The sequence below is a fragment of the Scyliorhinus torazame genome, chromosome 8, assembly GCF_047496885.1.
Source record: "Scyliorhinus torazame isolate Kashiwa2021f chromosome 8, sScyTor2.1, whole genome shotgun sequence".
Lineage (NCBI taxonomy): Eukaryota > Metazoa > Chordata > Chondrichthyes > Carcharhiniformes > Scyliorhinidae > Scyliorhinus > Scyliorhinus torazame.
Window position 1 is genome coordinate 967105 of NC_092714.1, and position 26975 is coordinate 994079.

Sequence of the window (26975 nt, forward strand, 5' to 3'; positions counted from 1 at the left end):
TCCCCGGAAACTGTACAGTGCAGTAGGCCTGTCCCCGGACACTATACAGTGCAGTAGGCCTGTCTTCGGACACTGTACTGTGCAATAACCGGGTCCCCGGAAACTGTACAGTGCAGTAAGCCTGTCCCCGGACACTGTACGGTGCAGTAACCGGGTCCCCGGACACTGTACAGTGTAGTAACCGGGTCCCCGGACGCTGAACAGTGCAGTAAGCCTGTCCCCGGACACTGTACAGTGCAGGAAGCCTGTCCCCGGACACTGTACAGTGCAGTAACCGGGGATCCGGACACTGTACAGTGCAGTAACCGGGTCCCCGGACACTGAACAGTGCAGTAAGCCTGTCCCCGGACACTGTACAGTGCAGTAACCGGGGATCCGGACACAGTACAGTGCAGTAAGCCTGTCCCCGGACGCTGAACAGTGCAGTAAGCCTGTCCCCGGACACTGTACAGTGCAGTAAGCCTGTCCCTGGACACTGTACAGTGCAGTAACCGGGTCCCCGGACACTGTACAGTGCAGTAAGCCTGTCCCCGGACACTGTACAGTGCAGTAACCGGGTCCCCGGACACTGTACAGTGCAGTAAGCCTGTCCCCGGACACTGTACAGTGCAGTAACCGGGTCCCCGGACACTGTACAGTGCAGTAACCGGGTCCCCGGACACTGTACAGTGCAGTAAGCCTGTCCTCGGACACTGTACAGTGCAGTAACCGGGTCCCCGGACACTGTACAGTGCATTAACCGGGTCCCCGGACACTGTACAGTGCAGCAAGTCTGTCCCCGGACATGTACAGTGTGGTAACCATGTCCCCGGACATTGTACAGTGCAGTAAGTCTGTCCCCGGACACTGTACAGTGCAGTAACCGGATCCCCGGACACTGTACAGCGCAGTAAGCCTGTCCCCGGACACTGTACAGTGCAGTAAGGCTGTCCCCGGACACGGTACAGTGCAATAACCGGATCCCCGGACACTGTACAGTGCAGTAACCGGGGATCCAGACACTGTACAGTGCAGTAACCGGGTCCCCGGACACTGTGCAGTGCAGTAAGGCTGTCCCCGGACACTGTACAGTGCAGTAACCGGATCCCCGGACACTGTACAGTGCAGTAACCGGGGATCCGGACGCTGTACAGTGCAGTAACCGGATCCCCGGACACTGTACAGTGCAGTAACCGGATCCCCGGACACTGTACAGTGCAGCAACCGGGTCCCCGGACACTGTACAGTGCAGCAACCGGGCCCCCGGACACTGCACAGTGCAGTAAACCTGTCCCCGGACACTGAACAGTGCAGTAAGCCTGTCGCCGGACACTGTACAGTGCAGTAACCGGGTCCCCGGACACTGTACAGTGCAGTAACCGGGTCCCCGGACACTGTACAGTGCAGTAACCGGGTCCCCGGACACTGTACAGTGCAGTAACCGGGTCCCCGGACACTGTACAGTGCAGTAACCTGGTCCCTGGACACTGTACAGTGCAGTTACGGTGTACAGTGCAGTAACCGGATCCCCGGACACCGTGCAGTGCAGTGACGGTGTACAGTGCAGTAACCGGGTCCCCGGACACTGTACAGTGCAGTAACCGGGTCCCCGGACACTGTACAGTGCAGTAAGCCTGTCCCCGGACACTGTACAGTGCAGTTACGGTGTACAGTGCAGTAACCGGATCCCCGGACACCGTGCAGTGCAGTGACGGTGTACAGTGCAGTAACCGGGTCCCCGGACACTGTACAGTGCAGTAACCGGGTCCCCGGACACTGCACAGTGCAGTAACCGGGTCCCCGGACACTGTACAGTGCAGTAAGCCTGTCCCCGGACACTGTACAGTGCAGTAACCGGGTCCCCGGACACTGTACAGTGCAGTAACCGGGTCCCCGGACACTGTACAGTGCAGTAAGCCTGTCCCCGGACACTGTACAGTGCAGTAGGCCTGTCTTCGGACACTGTACTGTGCAATAACCGGGTCCCCGTAAACTGTACAGTGCAGTAAGCCTGTCCCCGGACACTGTACGGTGCAGTAACCGGGTCCCCGGACACTGTACAGTGTAGTAACCGGGTCCCCGGACACTGTACAGTGCAGTAACCGGGTCCCCGGACACTGTGCAGTGCTGTAAGCCTGTCCCCGGACACTGTACGGTGCAGTAACCGGGTCCCCGGACACTGTACAGTGTAGTAACCGGGTCCCCGGACACTGTACAGTGCAGTAACCGGGTCCCCGTAAACTGTACAGTGCAGTAAGCCTGTCCCCGGACAGTGTACAGTGCAGTAACCGGGTCCCCGGACACAGTACAGTGCAGGAAGCCTGTCCCCGGACACTGTACAGTGCAGTAACCGGGTCCCGGGACACTGTACAGTGCAGGAAGCCTGTCCCCGGACACTGTACAGTGCAGTAAGCCTGTCCCCGGACACTGTACAGTGCAGTAAGCCTGTCCCCGGACACTGTACAGTGCAGTAAGCCTGTCCCCGGACACTGTACAGTGCAGTAAGCCTGTCCCCGGACACTGTACAGTGCAGTAACCGGGTCCCCGGACACTGTACAGTGCAGCAAGTCTGTCCCCGGACATGTACAGTGTGGTAACCATGTCCCCGGACATTGTACAGTGCAATAAGTCTGTCCCCGGACACTGTACAGTGCAGTAACCGGATCCCCGGACACTGTACAGCGCAGTAAGCCTGTCCCCGGACACTGTACAGTGCAGTGACGGTGTCCCCGGACACTGTACAGTGCAGTAAGCCTGTCCTCGGACACTGTACAGTGCAGTAACCGGGTCCCCGGACACTGTACAGTGCAGTAAGCCTGTCCCCGGACACTGTACAGTGCAGTAACCGGGTCCCCGGAAACTGTACAGTGCAGTAAGCCTGTCCCCGGACACTGTACAGTGCAGTAAGCCTGTCCCCGGACACTCTACAGTGCAGTAAGCCTGTCCCCGGACACTGTACCGTGCAGTAAGCCTGTCCCTGGACACTGTGCAGTGCAGTAAGCCTCTCCCCGGACACTGTACAGTGCAGTAAGGCTGTCCCCGGACACTGTACAGTGCAGTAAGCCTGTCCCCGGACACTGTACAGTGCAGTAAGGCTGTCCCCGGACACGGTACAGTGCAATAACCGGATCCCCGGACACTGTACAGTGCAGTAAGCCTGTCCCCGGACACTGTACAGTGCAGTAAGCCTGTCCCCGGACACTGTACAGTGCAGTAAGCCTGTCCCCGGACACTGTACAGTGCAGTAACCGGGTCCCCGGACACTGTACAGTGCAGTAACCAGGTCCCCGGACACTGTGCAGTGCAGTAAGGCTGTCCCCGGACACTGTACAGTGCAGTAAGCCTGTCCCCGGACACTGTACAGTGCAGTAAGGCTGTCCCCGGACACGATACAGTGCAATAACCGGATCCCCGGACACTGTACTGTGCAGTAACCGGGGATCCGGACACTGTACAGTGCAGTAACCAGGTCCCCGGACACTGTGCAGTGCAGTAAGGCTGTCCCCGGACACTGTACAATGCAGTAACCGGATCCCCGGACACTGTACAGTGCAGTAACCGGGTCCCCGGACACTGTACAGTGCAGCAACCGGGTCCCCGGACACTGCACAGTGCAGTAAACCTGTCCGCGGACACTGTACAGTGCAGTAACCGGGTCCCCGGACACTGTACAGTGCAGAACCGGGTCCCCGGACACTGTACAGTGCAGTAACCGGGTCCCCGGACACTGTACAGTGCAGTAAGCCTGTCCCCGGACACTGTACAGTGCAGTTACGGTGTACAGTGCAGTAACCGGATCCCCGGACACCGTGCAGTGCAGTAAGCCTGTCCCCAGACACTGTACAGTGCTGTAAGCCTGTACCTGGACACTGTACAGTGCAGTTACGGTGTACAGTTCAGTAACCGGATCCCCGGACACTGTACAGTGCAGTGACGGTGTACAGTGCAGTGACCGTGTCCCCGGACACTGTACAGTGCAGTATCCCGGTCTCCGGACACCGTGCAGTGCAGTAAGCCTGTCCCCGGACACTGTACAGTGCAGTAACCGGGTCCCCGGACGTAGTACAGTGCAGTAAGCCTGTCCCCGGACACTGTACAGTGCAGTAACCGGGTCCCCGGACGTTGTACAGTGCAGTAAGCCTGTCCCCAGACACTGTACAGTGCAGTAACCGGGTCCCCGGACACCGCACAGTGCAGTCAGCCTGTCCCCGGACACTGTACAGTGCAGTAAGCCTGTCCCCGGACACTGTACGGTGCAGTATCCCGGTCCCCGGACACTGTACAGTGCAGTCAGCCTGTCCCCGGACACTGTACAGTGCAGTAACCGGGTCCCCGGATACTGTACAGTGCAGTAAGCCTGTCCCCGGACACTGTACAGTGCAGTAAGCCTGTCCCCGGACACTGAACAGTGCAGTAAGCCTCTCCCCGGACACTGTACAGTGCAGTAACCGGGTCCCCGGACACTGTACAGCGCAGTCAGCCTGTCCCCGGACACTGTACAGTGCAGTGACCATGTCCCCGGGCACTGTACAGTGCAGTATCCCGGTCCCCGGACATGTACAGTGCAGTAACCGGGTCCCCGGACACCGTACAGTGCAGTAAGCCTGTCCCCGGACACTGTACAGTGCAGCAACAGTGTCCCCGGTAACACAGTAACTGTGTTCTCTCTTTTCAGACATTGTACGATGTTAAAGCTGAAATATTCCCACCATTCGGAGCGGAGATGTGTAAAACAGGAACACTGTGTAACTTGGAAGTATCGATTGTCCGACTCTCTGAGCTCACGGAGGTGGATAAGGATGAAGCTTTAGTGGATTGTGATGGGTATTGTACCACAAAGTTGATGTATGAAGGTATGGTGTGTCCCCTCCATTTTAACCAATATGCCTCAGTGTTTTGAGCTTCATGGCTGCTTGTACCAGTGTCTGCCTCTGGACCAGTGTCTGCCTCTGGACCAGTGTCTGCCTCTGGACCAGTGTCTGCCTCTGGACCAGTGCCTGCCTCTGGACCAGTGCCTGCCTCTGGACCACTGCCTGCGTGAAATAAGTATTCTTGAACGAGTACTTTTCTTCTGTATTTACGAATGAGAGGGGCCATATTGTTGGAGAGAACAATGTGAAACAGATTGGTAAGCTCGAGGAAATACTTGTTAGGAAGGAAGATGTGTTGGGCATTTTGAAAAACTTGAGGATGGGCAAGTCCCCCGGGCCTGTCGGGATATATCCAAGGATTCTATGGGAAGCAAGAGATGAAATTGCAGAGCCGTTGGCAATGATCTTTTCGTCCTCACTGTCAACAGGGGTGGTACCAGGGGATTGGAGAGTGGCGAATGTCGTGCCCCTGTTCAAAAAAGGAACTAGGGATAACCCTGGGAATTATAGGCCAGTTAGTCTTACTTTGGTGGTAGGCAAAGTAATGGAAAGGGTACTGAAGGATAGGATTTCTGAGCATCTGGAAAGACACTGCTTGATTAGGGATAGTCAGCACGGATTTGTGAGGGGTAGGTCTTGCCTTACAAATCTTATTGAATTCTTTGAGGAGGTGACCAAGCAAGTGGATGAAGGTAAAGCAGTGGATGTAGAGTACATGGATTTTAGTAAGGCATTTTATAAGGTTCCCCATGATAGGCTTATGCAGAAAGTAAGGAGGAATGGGATAGTGGGAAATTTGACCAGTTGGATAACAAACTGGCTAACCGATAGGAGTCAGAGAGTGGTGGTGGATGGCAAATATTCAGCCTGGATCCCAGTTACCAGTGGCGTACCGCAGGGATCAGTTCTGGGTCCTCTGCTGTTTGTGATTTTCATTAATGATTTGGATGAGGGAGTTGACGGGTGGGTCAGTAAATTTGCAGACGATACGAAGATTGGTGGAGTTGTGGATAGTAAGGAGGGCTGTTGTCGGCTGCAAAGAGACATAGATAGGATGCAGAGCTGGGCTGAGAAGTGGCAGATGGAGTTTAACCCTGAAAAGTGTGAGGTTGTCCATTTTGGAAGGACAAATATGAATGCGGAATACAAGGTTAACGGTAGAGTTGTTGGCAATGTGGAGGAGCAGAGAGATCTTGGGGTCTATGTTCATAGATCTTTTGAAAGTTGCCACTCAAGTGGATAGAGCTGTGAAGAAGGCGTATGGTGTGCTAGCGTGCAGAGGGATTGAATTTAAGAGCCGTGAGGTGATGATGCAGCTGTACAAAACCTTGGTAAGGCCACATTTGGAGTACTGTGTACAGTTCTGGTCACCTCATTTTAGGAAGGATGTGGAAGCTTTGGAAAAGGTGCAAAGGAGATTTACCAGGATGTTGCCTGGAATGGAGAGTAGGTCTTACGAGGAAAGGTTGAGGGTGCTAGGCCTTTTCTCATTAGAAAGGAGAAGGATGCGGGGTGACTTGATAGAGGTCTATAAGATGATCAGGGGAATAGATAGAGTAGACAGTCAGAGACTTTTTCCCCGGGTGGAACAAACCATTACAAGGGGACATAAATTTAAGGTGAATGGTGGAAGATATAGGGGGGATGTCAGGGGTAGGTTCTTTACCCAGAGAGTAGTGGGGGCATGGAATGCACTGCCTGTGGAAGTAGTTGAGTCGGAAACATTAGGGACCATCAAGTGGCTATTGGATAGGTACATGGATTACGGTAAAATGATATAGTGTAGATTTATTTGTTCTTAAGGGCAGCACGGTAGCATTGTGGATAGCACAATGCTTCACAGCTCCAGGGTCCCAGGTTCGATTCCGGCTTGGGTCACTGTCTGTGCGGAGTCTGCACGTCCTCCCTGTGTCTGCGTGGGTTTCCTCCGGGTGCTCCGGTTTCCTCCCACAGTCCAAAGATGTGCAGGTTAGGTGAATTGGCCAATGATAAATTGCCCTTAATGTCCAAAATTGCCCTTGGTGTTGGGTGGAGGTGTTGAGTTTGGGTAGGGTGCTCTTTCCAGGAGCCGGTGCAGACTCAAAGGGCCGAACGGCCTCCTTCTGCACTGTAAATTCAATGATAATCTATGATTAATCTAGGACAAAGGTTCGGCACAACATCGTGGGCCGAAGGGCCTGTTCTGTGCTGTATTTTCTATGTTCTATCTCTTCCAGACCTTGTATCTTAATTTCTCAGATTCTAAATCACTTCCTTTTCCTTTGTCACGCTCATCATCAACCCCCAAGCTTCCAAAAAAACTTTATTCTGTATCTAACCCTGTGCTGTGTAAACCTGTCCTGGGAGTGTTTGATGGGGACAGTGTAGAGGGAGCTTTACTCTGTATCTAACCCTGTGCTGTACCTGTCCTGGGAGTGTTTGATGGGGACAGTGTAGAGGGAGCTTTACTCTGTATCTGACACCATGCTGTACCTGTCCTGGGAGTGTTTGATGGGGACAGTGTAGAGGGAGCTTTACTCTGTATCTAACCCTGTGCTGTACCTGTTCTGGGAGTGTTTAATGGGGATAGTGTAGAGGGGTCTTTACTCTGTATCTAACCCCGTGCTGTACCTGTCCTGGGAGTGTTTGATGGGGACAGTGTCGAGGGAGCTTTACTCTGTATCTAACCCTGTGCTGTACCTGTCCTGTGGGTGTTTGATGGGGACAGTGTAGAGGGAGCTTTACTCTGTATCTAACCCCGTGCTGTACCTGTCCCGGGAATGTTTGGTGGGGACAGTGTAGAGGGAACTTTACTCTACTCTGTATCTAACCCGTGCTGTACCTGTCCTGGGAGTGTTTGATGGGGACACTGTAGAGGGAGCTTTAATCTGTATCTAACCCCGTGCTGTACCAGTTCTGGGAGTGTTTGATGGGGACAGTGTAGATGGAGCTTTACTCTGTATCTAACCCCGTGCTGTACCTGTCCTGGGAATGTTTGGTGGGGACAGTGTCGAGGGAGCATTACTCTGTCTCTAACCCGTGCTGTACCTGTCCTGGGAGTGTTTGATGGGAACAGTGCAGAGGGAGCTTTAATCTGTATCTAACCCTGTGCTGTACCTGTCCTGGGAGTGTTTGATGGGGACAGTGTAGAGGGAGCTTTACTCTGTATCTAACCGGGTGCTGTACCTGTCCTGGGAGTGTTTGATGGGGACAGTGTAGAGGGAGCTTTACTCTGTATCTAACCCCGTGCTGTACCTGTCCTGGGAGTGTTTGATGGGGACAGTGTAGATGGAGCTTTACTCTGTATCTAACCCCGTGCTGTACCTGTCCTGGGAGCGTTTGATGGGGACAGTGTAGAGGGAGCTTTACTCTGTATCTAACCCCGTGCTGTACCTGTCCTGGGAGTGTTTGATGGGGACAGTGTAGATGGAGCTTTACTCTGTATCTAACCCCGTGCTGTACCTGTCCTGGGAGTGTTTGATGGGGACAGTGTAGAGGGAGCTTTACTCTGTGTCTCACCCCGTGCTGTACCTGTCCTGGGAGTGTTTGATGGGGACAGTGTAGATGGGGCTTTACTCTGTATCTAACCCCGTGCTGTACCTGTCCTGGGAGTGTTTGATGGGGACACTGTAGAGGGAGCTTTACTCTGTATCGATCCCCGTGCTGTACCTGTCCTGGGAGTGTTTGATGGGGACAGTGTAGAGGGAACTTTACTCTGTATCTATCCCCGTGCTGTACCTGTCCTGGGTGTGTTTGATGGGGACAGTGTAGAGGGAGCTTCACTCTGTATCGAATTGATGTTGACATTACAAATGAAGTGATATATTCCCTGACACCTGATGCTGTAATGTACACAGCAGAAATATTGTTTAAAATTATTTGATTGAAGATTGTATATCACCTGCTTCCTGAGTGCTGTAGTTAATCTATTCAGCTGTGTGGAGTTCGAAAATGGTTTGATTTTCCTTTTCAGTTGTTGATAACAGCAGTAACTGGGCAGTGTGCGGTAAGAGTTCCGGGGTGATTTCCATGCCACTTGCTGCTCGTGCCACTCACAAAGTTCGGATGGAAGTGATGCCTCTGTTTGCTGGATTCCTCCCATTTCCTGACATCCGACTCTTCAAGTATCTCCCATTCCAGCCCAGCCAATCTGGACAAATGGACACAGGTAAGGGATTGAGGAAGAAAGATCCTCACAGGAGATCCTCTGAGAGGGGTAAGGATGTGGAAGGTAACAAGTTGTTTGAAAAAGCTGGTTAGTAGAGAAGGAATGGACACAGAGGGAAGGGTGGTACATGTGAGTGAATAACAATGTTGTACAGGGTTCACTCCAGGACTTGAGATTCTCCACTAGTGTCGATTCAATCCTGACTGGTCTCCACCAGATTAACCCTCAGCCTCAATGAGGTGAGATGGGCATTCCCCACGTGAGAGTTTAAAGAGAGTTATTTAAACCACTGGCCTTGCCTGCAGCTGCTGCTGGGCTGACCTTCCTTGAGTCAGAGAGAGAAATGTTTTTACTTTGCACCTTCAGACAGCGACCCATCAGAACAGTGAGTTCAGGGCTTGTACTCTCCAGCTGAAAACTATCAAGGAAAATCGTCTCACAGAGAATGCCTACCAGCTCAGCTGAGGAGAAAACAGAGCCTCCAACTTTTGGGTTTGAGACAGATCTACCCCCTTCAGGGAGAGAGAACTCGAGGCCCTTCATCAGCTCTGTCTCAAAACGAGCCAGCCTGCCTTTCTTTGTAGAACTTTCTGGAACAGCCCACATCAATCAGAATTGAGAAACTGACAAAGACCTGGATTTCAAAAGAGCTGATTGGCTGCTAGCCAAGTCCATCAAAATGGCATCACGAGACTCTGCCACATAGTGTACTGGATGGAGGGGAATCCCCAGTTCAAATAGTAGCATGCAGTGGGGGGGGGGGGGGGGGGGGGGGGGGGGGTCAAAATCTGTTGTTTAAACCCAAAATCTGCAATGTTGCAGCAGCCAGCAAGACAGTAATTAAAATGGGCACACGGATTTAAAAGAGGTTCCTTACACCACCTCAAAAAACTCCAGCAAGTTAGTTAAACACTTTTTCTCCATTAGAAATCCTTGTTGCCTCTTCCTAATCAACCCACAGTTTTCCATATGTTTCTTAATTCCATCCCGAATAATTGTTTCCAGAAGCTTGCCCACCACTGATGTTAAACTGACTGCTGTGTAATTTCTGGGGCTATCCTTAAACCTTTCTGGTCTCACTTCCTTCAATATCCTTGGATGCATCTCGTCCTGCCCAGGTACCTTGTCAACTTTCAGTCCCGACATGCCCATTCAACACTTCGTCCTCAGCAATTCTGAACCCTTCGAGGGACACCGTTATCTTGTCTGTCTCCATGTCCTGTGTAGCATTTGACTCATTCAAAGTATTAATTTAATCCCTCCGCTGTGCCCCCAGCCTCCATGTGTGAATTCCCTCTGCCCCCTAATCAGCCCTGCTCCTCCTTTTGCCACCCTTTTACTGTCTATTTGCCTAGAGAAGACTTTGGGATTCCCTTTTATGTTGGCTGACATTTTTTTTTCTCATAATCCCTCTTCATTTCCTGACTCCCTCTGAACCTTATTCCTCTTGGTTCTCAACTGTGTCTTCTACCTGACACCTGTCCGAAGCATACTCTTTCTTCATAATCTTAATTTCTGTCTCCTTTTTCATCCCGGAAGCTTTGGATTTGTTTTCCCTCCTATCTCTTTCAAGGGAATATACCTGTACTGTGTCCAGTGTAACCAGCTCAGCTCCGTTCTTGTCCCAATGAAGTCGACTTTCTCCCAGTTAATTATTTGTACTCTGGATTGTCTATTTTCCTTTTCTATCATCATCTTAAACCTGACAAAACAATCATCGAATTTACAGTGCTGAAGGAGGCAATTCGGCCCATCGAGTCTGCACCGGCCCTTGGAAAGAGCACCCTACCCAAGCCCACACCTCCACCCTATCCCAGTAATCCCCACTTATCCTTTTTGGACACTAAGGGCAATTTAGAACATTACAGCGCAGTACAGGCCCTTCGGCCCTCTATGTTGCGCCGACCCGTGAAACCACTCTAAAGCCCATCTACACTATTCCCTTATTGTCCATATGTCTATCCAATGACCATTTGAATGTCCTTAGTGTTGGCGAGTCCACTACTGTTGCAGGCAGGGCATTCCACGCCCTTACTACTCTCTGAGTAAAGAACCGACCTCTGACATCTGTCCTATATCTATCTCCCCTCGTGCTAGACATCACCATCCGAGGAAAAAGGCTCTCACTGTCCACCCTATCCAATCCTCTGATCATCTTGTATGCCTCAATTAAGTCACCTCTGAACCTTCTTCTCTCTAACGAAAACAGCCTCAAGTCCCTCATAAGATCTTCCCTCCATATCAGGCAACATTCTGGTAAATCTCCTCTGCACCCTTTCCAATGCTTCCACATCCTTCCTATAATGCGGCGACCAGAATTGCACGCAATACTCCAAATGCGGCCGCACCAGAGTTTTGTACAGCTGCAACATGACCTCATGGCTCCGAAACTCAATCCCTCCACCAATAAAAGCTAACACACAGTACACCTTCTTAACAACCCTCTCAACCTGGGTGGCAACTTTCAGGGATCTATGTACATGGACACCGAGATCTCTCTGCTCATCCACACTGCCAAGAATCTTACCATTAGCCCAGTACTCTGTCTTCCTGTTATTCTTTCCAAAATGAATCACCTCACACTTTTCTGCATTAAACTCCATTTGCCACCTCTCAACCCAGCTCTGCAGCTTATCTATGTCCCTCTGTAACTTGTAACATCCTTCCGCACTGTCCACAACTCCTCCGACTTCAGTGTCATCTGTAAATTTACTCACCCATCCTTCTATGCCCTTATCATGGCCAATCCACCTAACCCGCACATCTTTGGACTGTGGGAGGAAACCGGAGCACCCGGAGGAAACCCACGCACACACGGGGAGGACGTGCAGACTCCGCACAGTCAGTGACCCAGCAGGGAATCAAACCTGGGACCCTGGAGCTATGAAATAGCTGTGCTAACCACTATGCTACCGTGCTGCCCCCAAAATCACTGTCTCCTAAATGAAGGGGCTGGTTTAGCACACTGGGGTAAATCGCTGGCTTTTAAAGCAGACCAAGGCAGGCCAGCAGCACGGTTCAATTCCTGTACCAGCCTCCCTGAACAGGCGCAGGAATGTGGCGACTAGGGGCTTTTCACAGTCACTTCATTTGAAGCCTACTTGTGACAATAAGCGATTTTCATTTCCCCCACTGAGATTTGATCTGCTTGGCCCACCTCGTTTCTCAGAATCAGGTCCAACAGCGCATCCGTTCTTGTTGGACCCGACACAAACTGCTGTGGAAGATTATCCTGAACACAATCTGGGACCCTTTACCCGTCCCCACCGTCACACTATCACTGCCTCTGTCTGCATTAGGGTAATTAAAGTCCCCATTATAACTACTCTTTAAATTCATGTCCTTCCTTAAATATGGAGCCCAGTAGTGTACATGGTGCTCCAAATGCGGTCTCCCCAGTGCTCTGTACAACTGAGGCGTAACCTCCCTACTTTTATATTCAATTTCCCTCGCGGTAATCAATAGCATTTGATTAGCTTTCCTAATTACCTTCTGTACCTGCATTGGATCTTTTGAGATTCATTCACCAGGACCCCAGATCCCTCAGCGTCTCAGAGCTGTGCAATCTCTCACCATTAATATAATCTTTTTTTATTCTTTTTGCCAAAAGGGATAATTGCACATTTCCCCACATTGTACTCCATTGACTTTCAGTGACTTTTACCCACTCACTGAACCTATCCATGTCCTTCTGTAGCCTCCTTATGTCCTCTTCACAACTTACTTTCCTACCTATCTTTGTGTCACCAGCAAATTTCACAACCAGACCTTCAGTCCCTCCATCCAAGTCATTTATATAAATTGTAAATAGTTGAGGCCCCAGCACAGATCCCTGCGGCACTCGGCACATCCTGCCTGCCAGGAAAAGACCCATCTGTGCCTACTCTGTTTGCGTTTTTCGCCAATCTTCAATCCAGCCAATATGTTATCCTCCACACCATGAGCCTTTATTCACATAAGAACGAGGAGCAGGAGTAGGCCACCTGGCCCTTCTAGCCTGCAATTTTCTTATTTCTGCAATAACCTTTGAGGTGGCACCTTATCCAATGCCTTCTGGAAATCTAAGTTCCCCTTTATCCACATCACATGTGATTCCTTCAGAGAAGTCCAATAAATTGACGTGATTTCCTTTTCCCCAAACCATGTTGACTCTGCCACGTAGCACAGTGGTTAGCACTGCTGCCTCACAGTGCCAGGGACCCGGTTCGATTCCAATCTCGGGTGACCGTCTGTGTGGAGTCTGCACGTTCTCCCCGTGTCTGCGTGGGTTTCCTCCGGATGCTCCAGTTTCCTGGAGTCCAAGGATGTGCAGGTTAGGTGGATTGGCCAGGCTAAATTGCCAAATAGCCTCCTTCTGCACTGTGGTGATTCTGCGATTGCCTTGAATGTTTGTTTGACTGTTTCTAAGTGTCCTGCTAGAGCATCTTTAATAACAGCTTCTAACATTTTCACTGTGACAGTTTTCGACTAACTGGCCTACAGTTTCCTACTTTCTGTCTCCCTTCCTTTCTGAATAATGAACTTACATTTGCCATTTTCCAAATTAATAGAACCTTCCCTGAATCCAAAGAATTTTGGAAAATTTAAATCAATGCATCAACTATCTCTCTCGCCACTTCTTTCAAAATCCTATGGTGAAGTCCAGCAGCACCTGCAGATTTCTCAGCCCGCAGCTTAACAATTTACTCTGTGCCACTTCCCTGGTGATTGTAAATTTCCCACCTTCCTCAGCCCCTTCCATTCCCAGATTTCCTTCAGTTCAATTCATCGGCCATCTCCATATTCTCCATTATTGGCTCCCCAGACTCCCTTTCTATCGGATCAACACTCACTTTGTTAACTCTTTTCTCATTTTAAATATCTACACAAACTCTCTTCCTATCTGTTTATGTATTTCTTTTCTCCCACACTCTAATTTGTCCCTTCTCATTAATCATTTTGTCATTCTTTGTATTTTTTATGTTCTTTCAAATCTTCTGAGCTGTCTTTGTGCAATTCTATACTTTTTCTTCTAGTTTGATGCTATCTTAAACCTTTCTCACTGGAATGTATCTATTGTGTATTCTGAATATCCCTTACATTTCTGCTACTGCATCTCTAGTGATCTGTCGCTTAACCTAATTTCCCAATTCATTTAGCTGGCCCTACTTTCATTCACACGTAATTGCCCTTCTCTACGTTTGAAATACTAGTCTTGGACCTACTCTTCTCCGTCACAGTGGGCTATGGTACTGTTGGGCACCGGTCTGTCACTGTATAACACTGGGATACAGTACTGGTGGGGACGGGTCTGTCACTGTATAACACTGGGATACAGTACTGTTGGGCACGGGTCTGTCACTGTATAACACTGGGATACAGTACTGGTGGGGACGGGTCTGTCACTGTATAACACTGGGATACAGTACTGGTGGGGACGGGTCTGTCACTGTACAACACTAGGGTACAGTACTGGTGGGGATGGGTCTGTCACTGTATAACACTGGGGTACAGTACTGGTGGGGACAGATCTGTCAATGTATAACAGTGGGGTACAGTACTGGTGGGGACGGGTCTGTTACTGTATAACACTGGGGTACAGTACTGGTGGGGACGGGTCTGTCACTGTATAACATGGGTACAGTACTGGTGGGGACGGGTTTGTCACTGTATAACACTGGGGTACAGTACTGGTGGGGACAGATCTGTCACTGTATAACACTGGGGTACAGTACTGGTGGGGACGGGTCTGTCACTGTATAACACTGGGGTACAGTACTGGTGGGGACGGGTCTGTCACTGTATAACACTGGGGTACAGTACTGGTGGGGACAGATCTGTCACTGTATAACACTGGGCTACAGTACTGGTGGGGACGGGTCTGTCACTGTATAACACTGGAGTACAGTACTGGTGGGGACAGATCTGTCACTGTATAACACTGGGGTACAGTACTGGTGGGGACGGGTCTGTCACTGTATAACACTGGGGTACAGTACTGGTGGGGACGGGTCTGTCACTGTATAACACTGGGCTACAGTACTGGTGGGGACGGGTCTGTCACTGTCTAACACTGGGGTACAGAACTGGTGGGGACGGGTCTCACTGTATAACACTGGGGTACAGAACTGGTGGCGACGGGTCTCACTGTATAACACTGGGGTACAGTACTGGTGGAGACGGGTCAAGGTTATATCTGGTCTGATTGTCTTGTGTCTGTCTCTACAGATAGTTTAATTGAGAACGACTCGTTGTCCTTGGACAGGAACCTCGATGACCAGGTTGACAGCAGCAGTTTGAGGAGCCGGGGAAGCACCCATTCCTCGGGCAGCAGTGAGCACAAGGGTGTGCCGATGCCACGCTTATTACCATTCTCAACTGGACAGGTCTTCAATACTAGTGCCAGCATGCAGATCCTAGTTATTCCAAGTCAGGATGAGCACATGTTGGAGATTAATGTAACCTGACTGCCATCAATGAGTTGACTATGCTCAGTATCGTTATGTGACAGTGCTCTGTGATGGAATGATCCTCTGTAATGTACGGTGATGTTACAGCTTTCCATAACATGACAGTGCTCCAGTGTAACGTAGCAGAGCTATCACCCTGTGTAAATATTGCTGTACAGTGAGTTAATGTGGGAGTGGTGTTGTCTTTATGTTCAGTCTTTGTATCAGTTACACTGACAAAATAGTGACTTTCTTTTAAATGAGAAAGAAGTGATGTGATTTGATATCAAAGTCACTTTCTAAGAGCTGGATTTGCAGGAGTTGTTTGCTCCCTCACACTACTACACAAAATCTGCACTGTCTCTGCACTCCAGCTGTACATATCCTGATATTCAGGTCCCAGGAGTGTGTTCCCACTCCTGTGCGAGACTGTCCCTCAAACCAGTGCCAGTGTCGGAGCGAAGTAACCAAACTGTGGGTCTCCGGGTCGCCCTGTGTGGGTCTCCGTGTCGCCCTGTGTGGGTCTCTGGGTCTCTGGGTCGCCCTGTGTGTGTCTCCGGGTCGCCCTGTGTGGGTCTCTGGGTCGCCCTGTGTGGGTCTCCGGGTCGCCCTGTGTGGGTCTCCGGGTCGCCCTGTGTGGGTCTCCGGGTCGCCCTGTGTGGGTCTCCGGGTCGCCCTGTGTGGGTCTCCGGGTCGCCCTGTGTGGGTCTCCGGGTCGCCCTGTGTGGGTCTCCGGGTCGCCCTGTGTGGGTCTCCGGGTCGCCCTGTGTGGGTCTCTGGGTCGCCCTGTGTGGGTCTCTGGGTCGCCCTGTGTGGGTCTCCGGGTCGCCCTGTGTGGGTCTCCGGGTCGCCCTGTGTGGGTCTCTGGGTCGCCCTGTGTGGGTCTCCGGGTCGCCCTGTGTGGGTCTCTGGGTCGCCCTGTGTGGGTCTCTGGGTCGCCCTGTGTGGGTCTCCGGGTCGCCCTGTGTGTGTCTCCGGGTCGCCCTGTGTGGGTCTCTGGGTCGCCCTGTGTGGGTCTCCGGGTCGCCCTGTGTGGGTCTCCGGGTCGCCCTGTGTGGGTCTCCGGGTCGCCCTGTGTGGGTCTCTGGGTCGCCCTGTGTGGGTCTCCGGGTCGCCCTGTCTGGGTCTCTGGGTCGCCCTGTGTGGGTCTCCGGGTCGCCCTGTGTGGGTCTCCGGGTCGCCCTGTGTGGGTCTCCGGGTCGCCCTGGGACCTGACTGCTCTGAGCTCCGATCAGTGCGATCATTTCCCCAAACCGAGCGTTTCTGATTGAATGGATTTCAGAACCAGATTGTGGTCAAATTGAATAATTATTTATTTACATAATCCTTCATTTGTCATTAAGTTTAATTATATAAATATATATATATATATATATACAGAGAGAGAGAGGGAAAGATTAATATAAAGTTTAGAGGTTGGTGTGAGTGGGATTCTGCGATTGCTCACATTAACTGAGACTAGAATATTGCGATGGGAGGGAGTTCATTGTGAATGTGTGACGGCCCCCACCTTCTCCAGCCCCCCCACACTGCTCAGTATAGATGCACTTGCCCAGAGGATAAGGCGCTGTCAGTGGGGTCAGGGGGCAATGATCTACAGCGCGACTCACAGGAGGTCAGTAATAACCTCAGCTTGTCACCGAGTATAAATACTGGATATTCAGTAAACTGTCAGCATTGTAAAAACATGATTAAAAATCAGCATCTCAACATTTTTCATTGCAATCAGTGTCTGACTTCAGGAACCTTCTGTTCACAAACTCTTCAAAAAGGCAGAGAGATTTCTCTGGTGATGGGGCGAGGGGTGGGGCGGGGCGAGGGGTGGGGCGGGGCAAGGTGGGGAGGGGAGAGGGGCTGGGCAAGGGGTGGGGCGGGGAGGGGCGAGGGGGAGGGAGGAGGGGTGGGAAGGGGGAGGGAGGAGGGGTGGGGAGGGAGGAGGGGTGGGGAGTGTGTCGACAGGCAGTGACAGACACACAGTACAGCCAATCAACACACAGGACAGAACACAACCAATCACCAGGCAGAACACAAGGTGGTCACCACTATAAAACACACGAGGCATCAACACTCTGCCTCTTTCCACTGGTGACAACTGTAGTGACAGTCAGGGTGTATATATCAGCATCTTCTACACGTGGCTCAGAGCTAGTGTTACAGTAAGCACGCTTAGATTAGTAGAGTGTCAAACCCACAGCGAACTGTGTGCACTGCTTAACAGGTTCAATAAAGCGTATTGAACCAACATCAAAGTTTGGAGTCTACTTTCACGTACAACTGCATCCAGTTGCAGTCCGTGTTACCCCAGGGTGATTAACACGACATGGTACCAGTAGTCTATTGTCTCTAAGTAGGGGTTGGTTTAGCACACTGGGCCAAATCGCTGGCTTTTAAAGCAGGCCAGCAGCACTGTTCAATTCCCGTACCAGCCTCCCTGAACAGGCGCCGGAATGTGGCGACTAGGGGCTTTTCACAGTAACTTCATTTGAAGCCTACTTGTGACAATAAGCGATTTTCATTTCATTTCATTTCAAGTGGTTTACCTCGAGTGATTCCGTGACGACCAGCAAGTGCGGCCTGGAGAAGATCCAGGCCCCTCCACAGCTACGGATCTTCAGCAATCTCGGCGCCAACTGGCGGGTCTTCAAACAAAGGTTCCTCCTCTACATTGAGGCCGCAGACCTCAAGGATGCGTCCGATGCCAGAAAAATTGCGCTGCTCCTATAACTGCGTGGGACCAAGCCATCCAGATTTTCAACTCGCTTAATTTTACCAACGGCCAGGACAAGACCAAATTCAAGACCGTTTTGGAGAAGTTCGACAATCACTGAAGTCGAAACAAACGAGAGCTCTGAGCGCTATATCTTCCAGCAACGCCTTCAGTGTAAGGATGAACCTTTCCAATCCTTTCTAACTCATCTCCGTATATTAGCGCAGTCCTGCAATTATGGTGACACCGCTGATTCCATCATCAGGGATCAGATCGTGTTTGGGGTCCACTCCGATTCCTTGCGGGAGCAACTCCTCAGAATTAAGCACATGACCCTGCCAGTCACAATCGAGACATGTACAGTGCATGAACATGCGAGAAATCGGTACTCCCGTTTCAAATCGGCAGAATACGAAAAACTTGCCTCCCACGAGGCAGAGAGTGTCCAGGCCATCGCCCGGATGCAGCGCCTCAGTATCGATGAAAGAAGCCATTTCGCGAGGTTTTCCCGGGCCCCACACATGCGCAACGCGTACGGGAGAACGAAGCGGCCGAAAAGCAAACTGCGCAGGTGCGAACGTCGGCTGACCGCACTGCACATCTGCAACGTTGCATGGAGCGTGTCAACGTCATGAGGTGCCCGAACTGCGGCACCGCCCACTTTAAGCGGCAATGCCCTGCAAAAGGCAGGCGATGTTTAAATTGCGGGAATCCTGGACATTATGCGGCCTTGTGCAGGTCTGCACCACCAGTCAAGGGCCAGCGATCCCAATTCCAACGCAAGCGCGTTCGATGTGTACAGCAAGGTTTACTGGATTCTGATCCTGGTAGCTCTACGGATCCAGAGGACGACTGCCTGGAGTCCCCCTATCGTGTGGGCATCATCACTACATGTGAATATGCCTCCTCAAATTCAGCAAGACGCCTATCTATCCTCAATGTGGATTCCGTGGACGAATGGCGAGCTGTCATACACGTTAACCAATGCAGCATCCGGTTCAAGCTTCTGCCAATCTCATCTCTCAAGCTGATTTTGACCGCATTAAAAAGCAACCCAAAATTCTTCCGCCAGCCTGCCAGCTCCTCGATTATAATGGCAATGCCATAACTGCATTAGGATCTTGTCATCTATTCGTCTCCAACAAGACCATCAATGCCACACTGCAATTCAAAATCGTCAAGCCTGGTAAAGCATCCCTGCTTGGTGCCCATGCATGCCAGCTACTTAACCTCGTGCAGCGAGTCCATGCCATGTCTTCTTCCAATGTGGATCTTCAGGCTGACATTGATGACAATCTTGCTCAATATCCGGATGTGTTTGATGGGATGGGCACTCTGCCATACTGCTACAAGATCCTACTCAGGCCTGATGCCACGCCTGTGATCCATGCACCACGCTGGGTGCCGGCTCCTCTGAAGGAACGTTTAAAGGCACAGCTGCAGGAGCTCCAAGACCAGGGCATCATCTCCAAAGTGACGGAACCGACTGACTGGGTCAGCTCGATGGTCTGTGTGAAGAAGCCCTCAGGAGAGTTGCGGATATGCATAGATCCCAAAGATCTTAATCAGAACATAATGCGGGAACACTACCCGATCCCGAAGCGGGAGGAACTGACCAGTGAGATGGCACACGCCAAATTCTTCACGAAGCTAGATGCATCGCGTGGTTTCTGGCAGATACAATTGGACAAGTCCAGCAGGAAGCTCTGCACGTTCAACACACCATTTGGCAGGTACTGTTATAACCGTATGCCGTTCGACGTTGTCTCTGCCTCTGAAATCTTCCACAGGATCATGGAGCAGATGATGGAGGACATTGAGGGTGCGCGTGTCTACGTAGATGATGTAATCAAATGGCCCACGACCCCCGAGGAACACACATCTCGTCTCAAACAAGTCTTTCAACGTGTCCATGCAAACGGCCTCAAGCTAAACAAGGCCATGTGCTCCTTTGGCATGTCAACCATCAAGTTCTTGGGCGATCAGATATCCCAGCAGGGTGTGCGACCAGATTCGGACAAGGTCAAGGCCATTAACGCCATGAAGACCGCCGAAGACAAAAAGGCGGTACTACGCTTCCTCGGTATGGTAAACTTCTTGGGAAAGTTCATTCCCAACCAGGCATCACACCACGGCTCTCAGGCATCTGGTGAAGAAGTCCACTGCATTCCAGTGGCTACCCACACATCAAGCAGAGAGGCTCGAGCTAAAGACAAAGCTCACCACTGTTCCGGTACTAGCGTTTTTTGACCCGGACAGGGAAACAAAAATCTCCACGGACGCAAGCCAGGACGGCATTGGTGCGGTGCTCCTCCAGAGGGATGACTCCTCGTCCTGGGCTCCAGTTGCTTATGCGTCAAGGGCCATGACTCCTACTGAACAGAGGTATGCCCAGATAGAAAAAGAGTGCCTGGGCCTCCTAACCGGCATTGCAAAGTTCCATGGCTACATCTACGGTCTACCTACATTCACAGTGGAGGCTGACCACAGACCCTTGGTCCATATCATTCATAAGGACTTGAATGACATGACGCCCAGGCTTCAGCGCATTCTCCTTCGACTCCGAAGGTACAATTTTGAGTTAGTATACACACCAGGCAAGGAGCTGATAATTGCGGATGCCCTGTCCCGCTCCATCACCTCGCCCTGTGAACAGGTCGACTTCATCCGCCAGATTGAGGCACAGGTGCAACTGTGCGTCAACCTCCCGGCCTCAGATGAAAGAGTGATCAGCATTCGTGAAGAGACTGCTGAGGACCCTCTTCTGCAGCGTGTAATGCACCACCTTGCAAATGGCTGGCAAAAAGGGCAATGCCCTCAGTTCTTTAATGTAAAGGACGACCTGACAGTTGTCGAGGGGATCCTCCTCAAGCTCGATCGTATCGTTATTCCTCACAGTCTGCAGAGCTTAGTGCTCAAACAAATCGACGAGGGACACCTAGGTGTCGAAAAGTGTCGGCGCAGGGCCCGGCAGGCTGTATATTGGCCTGGAATCAACCAGGACATATCCAACATGGTCCTCAATTGTGCGACTTGCCAGCGTTTCCAGCCTGCTCAGCCCAAAGAAACACTCCAGCAACACGAGACCGTGACCCCTCCGTGGTCCAAGGTGGGAATCGACCTTTTTCACGCCAATGGGCGTGACTATGTGCTCAACATAGATTAATTCTCAATTACCTGGAAGTTGTGAAGCTGTCAGACCTCACATCAAGGACTGTCATCAAGGCCTGCAAGGAAACATTTGCCAGGCTCCACCGTAACCCCCAATATCTCCGACATAGTCTCGAAGAAGGACGCCCAGAACCTGACCAACTTTGGGTGGGACAAAAACGTATGCGAGTGGTTCGCCGGCTGTCTTGAGCAACACTCCCATTTATCCTCCACCCCCAGAAAGAACCCACTCTTCCCCGACCTACAAAAGCTTCAACCACAAAATAAACCTATGCCCAAAGCCAAATTGCCCCAGTACCTCAGGAAGGTGCCCCCACCTCACCCGGTCAAACCCTTTCTCCACATCCATGGAGATGCTTCCCTCCGACTCGGCCCCTGAAGTGGGCGGCAGCACCACATTCAGAAGTCTCCTAATGTTGGCCGACAATTTCCAGCCCTTAAACCCCGGGCAGACACCCGACCCAACGGATTGCCAGCACCTCCACCAACAACTTTGCATCGGCATTCGACAGAGATGGGCCAATAAAACCCACATTCCACTGGATCTTTATCCTTCTTCAGGATTACGGAAATGTGGCTGGCAACATCCCCACGACAACGAACCGTTAAACATGTCCCCAGGTCCATCGCAAATTCTTCGTAAAATTCCACTGGAAATCCGACCAGACTGCATCAAACAGATACATCTCATCATTTTCCCCAGCCCGAGCGGCCCCTCCAGCTCCTGCCCTCTTTCCCTCTCCGCCATCGGAAAGACTAACCCATCCAAGAACTGTGCCATAGCCGAGTCTTCCTCCAGAGGCTCAGACCGATACAACCCCCGGCAAAAGGTCTCAAACCCCCTGTTAACCTCCTCTGGATCAGAGACCAACCCTCCCCCGAGTCTTTAACCTGACCTCCCTCCCGAGAGCCACTTCAGCTGGTGAGCCAATAAACGGCTGGCCTTCTCCCCACACTCGTAAAACGTCCCCCTCGAACGACGAAGCTGACTCAGCGCCTTCCCCGTCGACACCAACTCAAACTCCATCTGGACCTTCTTCCTCTCCGCCAACAGCTCTGCCGTTGGGATAGGAGAGTATTGACGGTCCATCGCAAGAATAGACTCCACCAATCTCTGCATCTCCGCCCTGCCTGACTTATCTCTGAGATTCAATCAAAATGAACTCTGGAACCGGTTTCCTCCCACTGTCCAAAGATGGCCATGATCAATTGCCCTTAATGTCCAAAAAAGGTTAGGTGGGATTACTAGGATAGAACATAGAACATTACAGCGCAGTACAGGCCCTTCGGCCCTCGATGTTGCGCCGACCTGTGAAACCACTCTAAAGCCCATCTACACTGTTCCCTTATCGTCCATATGTCTATCCAATGACCATTTGAATACCCTTGGTGTTGGCGAGTCCACTCCTGTTGCAGGCAGGGCATTCCACACCCTTACTACTCTCTGAGTAAAGAACCTACCTCTGACATCTGCCTTATATCTATCTCCCCTCAATTTAAAGCTATGTCCCCTCATGCTAGACATCACCATCCGAGGAAAAAGGCTCTCACTCTCCACCCTATCCAATTCTCTGATCAGGTTGCGGGGATAGGGTAGAGGTGTGGGCTTAAGTAGGGTGTGCTTTCCAAGGGCTGGTGTAGACTTGATGGGTCGAATGGCCTCATTCTGCCCTGTAAATTCTATGATTCTCATAACTGCCTTTGATGCTTCCCAGAATGTGGAAGGTGAGACCTCCTTGTTCTTAATAAACTCCACGTAGATCCCAACAGCAGACGCTATACTCTTGCATACCCTCTTGTCTGTGAGCAACGCCGTAATCAGCCTCCAGGGGACGTTGCTGAGCACGGCCTTCCTCCAAACACAATTCCACATAATGCGGAGCGGGTTCAGGTATGATAATCGCCGAATACCTGTTCCCACCACCCGGGGGTAACGACTTACCCACTACAAACAAGTCACTACAAGAGTAGATCTGATACACATTTGAAAAGAAGGAAAACTCCTCCCTTGGATATCTGAATCTTCACGGGTCCCCCTCCCCCATCCACTCCATAAACATTAGTAGCTCCTTTACCACCCCTGATGTCTTAAGGCATTTGGGGCTCGACCTATCTAGTCTGGATCATCTGCAAAGATGTCCGACATCCCCCACCTCGCTCAGTCTCCAGGCTCACCCAAGATGGCCGCCGCCACCCCCTCAAACCAGGAACTCCTAAGACATAGGAGCAGAATTAGGCCACTCGGCCCATCGAGTCTGCTGCACCATTCAATCATGGCTGATATTTTCTCATCCCCATTCTCCTGCCTTCTCCCCATAACCCCTGATCCCCATTATTAATCAAGAAGCTATCTATCTCTGTCTTAAAGACACTCAGTGAATTGGCCTCCACAGCCTTCTGCGGCAAACAGTTCCACAGATTCACCACCCTCTGGCTGAAGAAATTCCTCCTCATCTCTGTTTTAAAGGATCGTCCCTTTAGTCTGAGATGGTGTCCTCTGGTTCTAGTGTTTCCTACAAGTGGAAACATCCTCTCCACATCCACTCTATCCAGGCCTCGCAGTATCCTGTAAGTTTTAATAAGATCCCCCCTCATCCTTCTAAACTCCAATGAGTACAGACCCAGAGTCCTCAACCGTTCCTCATATGACAAGTTCTTCATTCCAGGGATCATTCTTGTGAACCTCCTCTGGACCCTTTCCAAGGCCAGCACATCCTTCCTTAGATACGGGGCCCAAAACTGCGCACAATACTCCAAATGGGGTCTGACCAGAGCTTTATACAGCCTCAGAAGTACATCCCTGGCCTTGTATTCTAGCCCTCTCTACATGAATGCTAACATTGCATTTGCCTTCTTAACGCCTGACTGAACCTGCACATTAACCTTCAGAGAATCGTGAACAAGGACTCCCAAGTCCCTTTGTGCTTCTGATTTCCGAAGCATTTCCACATTTAGAAAATAGTGTCTCCTTCCAAAGTGCATAACCTCACACTTTTCCACATTGTATTTCATTTGCCACTTCACTGCTCACTCTCCTAGCCTGTCCAAATCCTTGTGCAGCCCCCTTGCTACCTCAATACTACCTGTCCCTCTACAGATCTTTGTATCATCTGCAAGCTCAACTAAGAAACCTTCATCGCCCTTAACTGTTCCAATTCAAAAACAAAATCCCATAAACCAAAAACCCCTTTTCAAGGGCGTGGCCCAGCACTCTGCATTCTCACTTGAATAAGACTGGCTTTCCCTGGGATTCTGACCCCGTCTCACCAATCGGTTTAAACCCTTCCGGAAAGCAAACTATATCTTTTAAGTTACTAAAACAGCAGGTAGCTATAATCAATGCTTTTTATTCTTGGAACAGATATTTAAAATGAAGCTAGAGAGACAGGCCAAAACACTTTTCTGTCTGAGTCCACAACAGCCAAATGTGAAAGCTAAACCAAAACAGCTCACAGAGCCACAGCCCAGCTCCACCCACACAATGACATCACTGAAGCCATGTGATAAGACAAAAACCTTTCTTAAAGGGACACTCCCATGACATCAGTAATATTAAATCAGAATAATATTAATATTAAGTATTACAACAATCATGGGGGACTTCAATATGCAGGTGGACTGGGAAAATCAGGTTGGTAGTGGATCCCAAGAAAATGGAATTTATGAAATGTCTAAGAGATGTTTTTTGGAGCAGCTTGTGACAGAGCCTACTGGGGAACAAGCAATTCTGGATTTGGTGATGTGTAATGAGGCAGACTTGATTAGAGATCTTAAGGTGAAAGAACCCTTAGGGAGCAGTGACCACAATATGATAGAATTTACCCTGCAGTTTGAGAGGGAGAAGCTGCAATCAGATGTAACAGTATTACAATTAAATAAGGGTAACTACAAAGACATGAGGGAGGAGCTGGCCAGAGTTGATGGGAGAAGGAGACTAGCAGGGAAGACAGTGGAACAGTAATCGCAGGGGTTTTGGGGGGTTATTCGGGAGGCACAACAGAAATTCATCCCAAGGAGGAGGAAACATGCTAAGGGGAGGAGAAGGCATCCATGGCTGATGAGGGAAGTCAAAGACAGAATAAAAGCAAAAGAAATAGCATACAAAGTGGCGAGGGTTAGTGGGAAGCCAGTGGATTCGGAGGCCTTTAAAAGTGAGCAGAGGAAAACGAAAAAAGCAATAAGGGAGAGAAGATGAAATATGAGTGTAAGTTAGCTAGTAATATAAAAGAAGATAGGAAGAGTTTCTTCAATATATAAAAGGTAAGAGGCAAAAATAGACATTGGACCACTGGAAAATGAGGCTGGACAAGTAATAATAGGAAACAAAGAAATGGCAGAGGAACTGAATAGTTACTTTGCATCAGTCGTCACGGTGGAAGACACCAGTGGGATGCCAGAGCTCCAGGAGAACCAGGGGGCAGAGGTGAGTGCAGTGACCATTACTAAGTGGAAGTTTCTGGGGAAACTGAAAGGTCTGAAGGTGGATAAATCACCTGGACCGGATGGAATACACCCCAGGGTTCTAAAAGAGATAGCTGAGGAGATTGTGGAGGCATTGGTGATGATCTTTCAGGAATCACTGGAGGCAGGAAGGGTCCCAGAGGACTGGAAAGTGGCTCATGTAACACCCCTGTTAAGAAGGGAGGGAGGCAGAAGACGGGAAATTATAGGCCGGTTAGCTCGACTTCGGTCATTGGTAAGATTTTAGAGTCCATTATTAAAGATGTGATTGCAGAGTACTTGGAAGTGCATGGTAAAACAGGACTGAGTCAGCACGGATTCGTCCAGGGGAGGTCGTGTCTGACAAATCTGTTAGAATTATTTGAGGTGGGAACAAGGAGGTTCGACAAAGGAGAATCAGTGGACGTGATTTATTTAGATTTCCAGAAGGCTTTTGATAATATGCCGTCCAGGAGGCTGCTGAACGAGATAACAGTCCATGGTGTTCAGGGTAAGATCCTGGCATGGATAGCGTATTGGCTGACTGGCAGAAGACAGAGAGTGGGGATAAAGGGGTATTTTTCAGGATGGCAGCTGGTGACTAGTGGTGTGTCTCAGGGGTCTGTGCTGGGCCCACAACGTTTCACAATATACATTAATGATCTGGAAGAAGGAACTGAAGGCACTGTTGCTAAGTTTGCAGATAAGACAAAGATATGTAGAGGGACAGGTAGTATTGAGGAAGCAAGGGGGCTGCAGAAGGACTTGGTCAGGCTAGGAGAGTGGGCAGTGAAGTGGCAGATGGAATACAATGTGGAAAAGTGTGAGGTTATGCACTTTGGGAGGAAGAATAAAGGCATAGACTATTTTCTAAATGGGAAAAGACTTCGGAAATCAGAAGCTGTTGGGGAGGGTTTAAACGAATGTGGCAGGGGGATGGGAAGCAATGTAGGAAGTCAAAGTGGAGTAGGGGACAGAAACAAAAGGCAGTAAGGGGGAAAGTGTAAGGCAGAGAAGCCATCATCAAAAATCAAAAAAGGCGACTACAAGGTACAGTGACTGAGGGGAGCTCAGTGAATAGGCCCAGAAATACTAAAAGGAATAAAACGGGAAGTAAAAACATAAATGGTAAGCGACGCGGCAGGTTGTTACATGAAGATATGGATTCAACGCCAAGGACAATTAGGAGAAAAGTTCAAAGGAAAAATAACTTAGGAGAGGTTACTGATAGA

The 26975-nt window shown here is 50.5% G+C and overlaps 2 protein-coding genes across 2 annotated transcripts in view; one reads left to right on the forward strand and one right to left on the reverse strand.

Moving 5' to 3' along the window:
* Nucleotides 1-17139, forward strand: part of trappc10 (trafficking protein particle complex subunit 10) — a 160838-nt gene extending 143699 nt beyond the window's left edge. Inside the window, exons 21-23 of the mRNA XM_072513026.1 lie at nt 4655-4832; nt 8803-8997; nt 15205-17139. Of these exons, the coding sequence (XP_072369127.1) occupies nt 4655-4832; nt 8803-8997; nt 15205-15443 (612 nt within the window). The 3' untranslated portion in view covers nt 15444-17139. The remainder of the gene's footprint in view (nt 1-4654; nt 4833-8802; nt 8998-15204) is intronic.
* LOC140427619 (ribosomal RNA processing protein 1 homolog B-like) overlaps nt 1-26975 on the reverse strand; it is a 944136-nt gene that overhangs the window by 705792 nt on the left and 211369 nt on the right. The gene's annotated exons all lie outside the window — the stretch shown is intronic.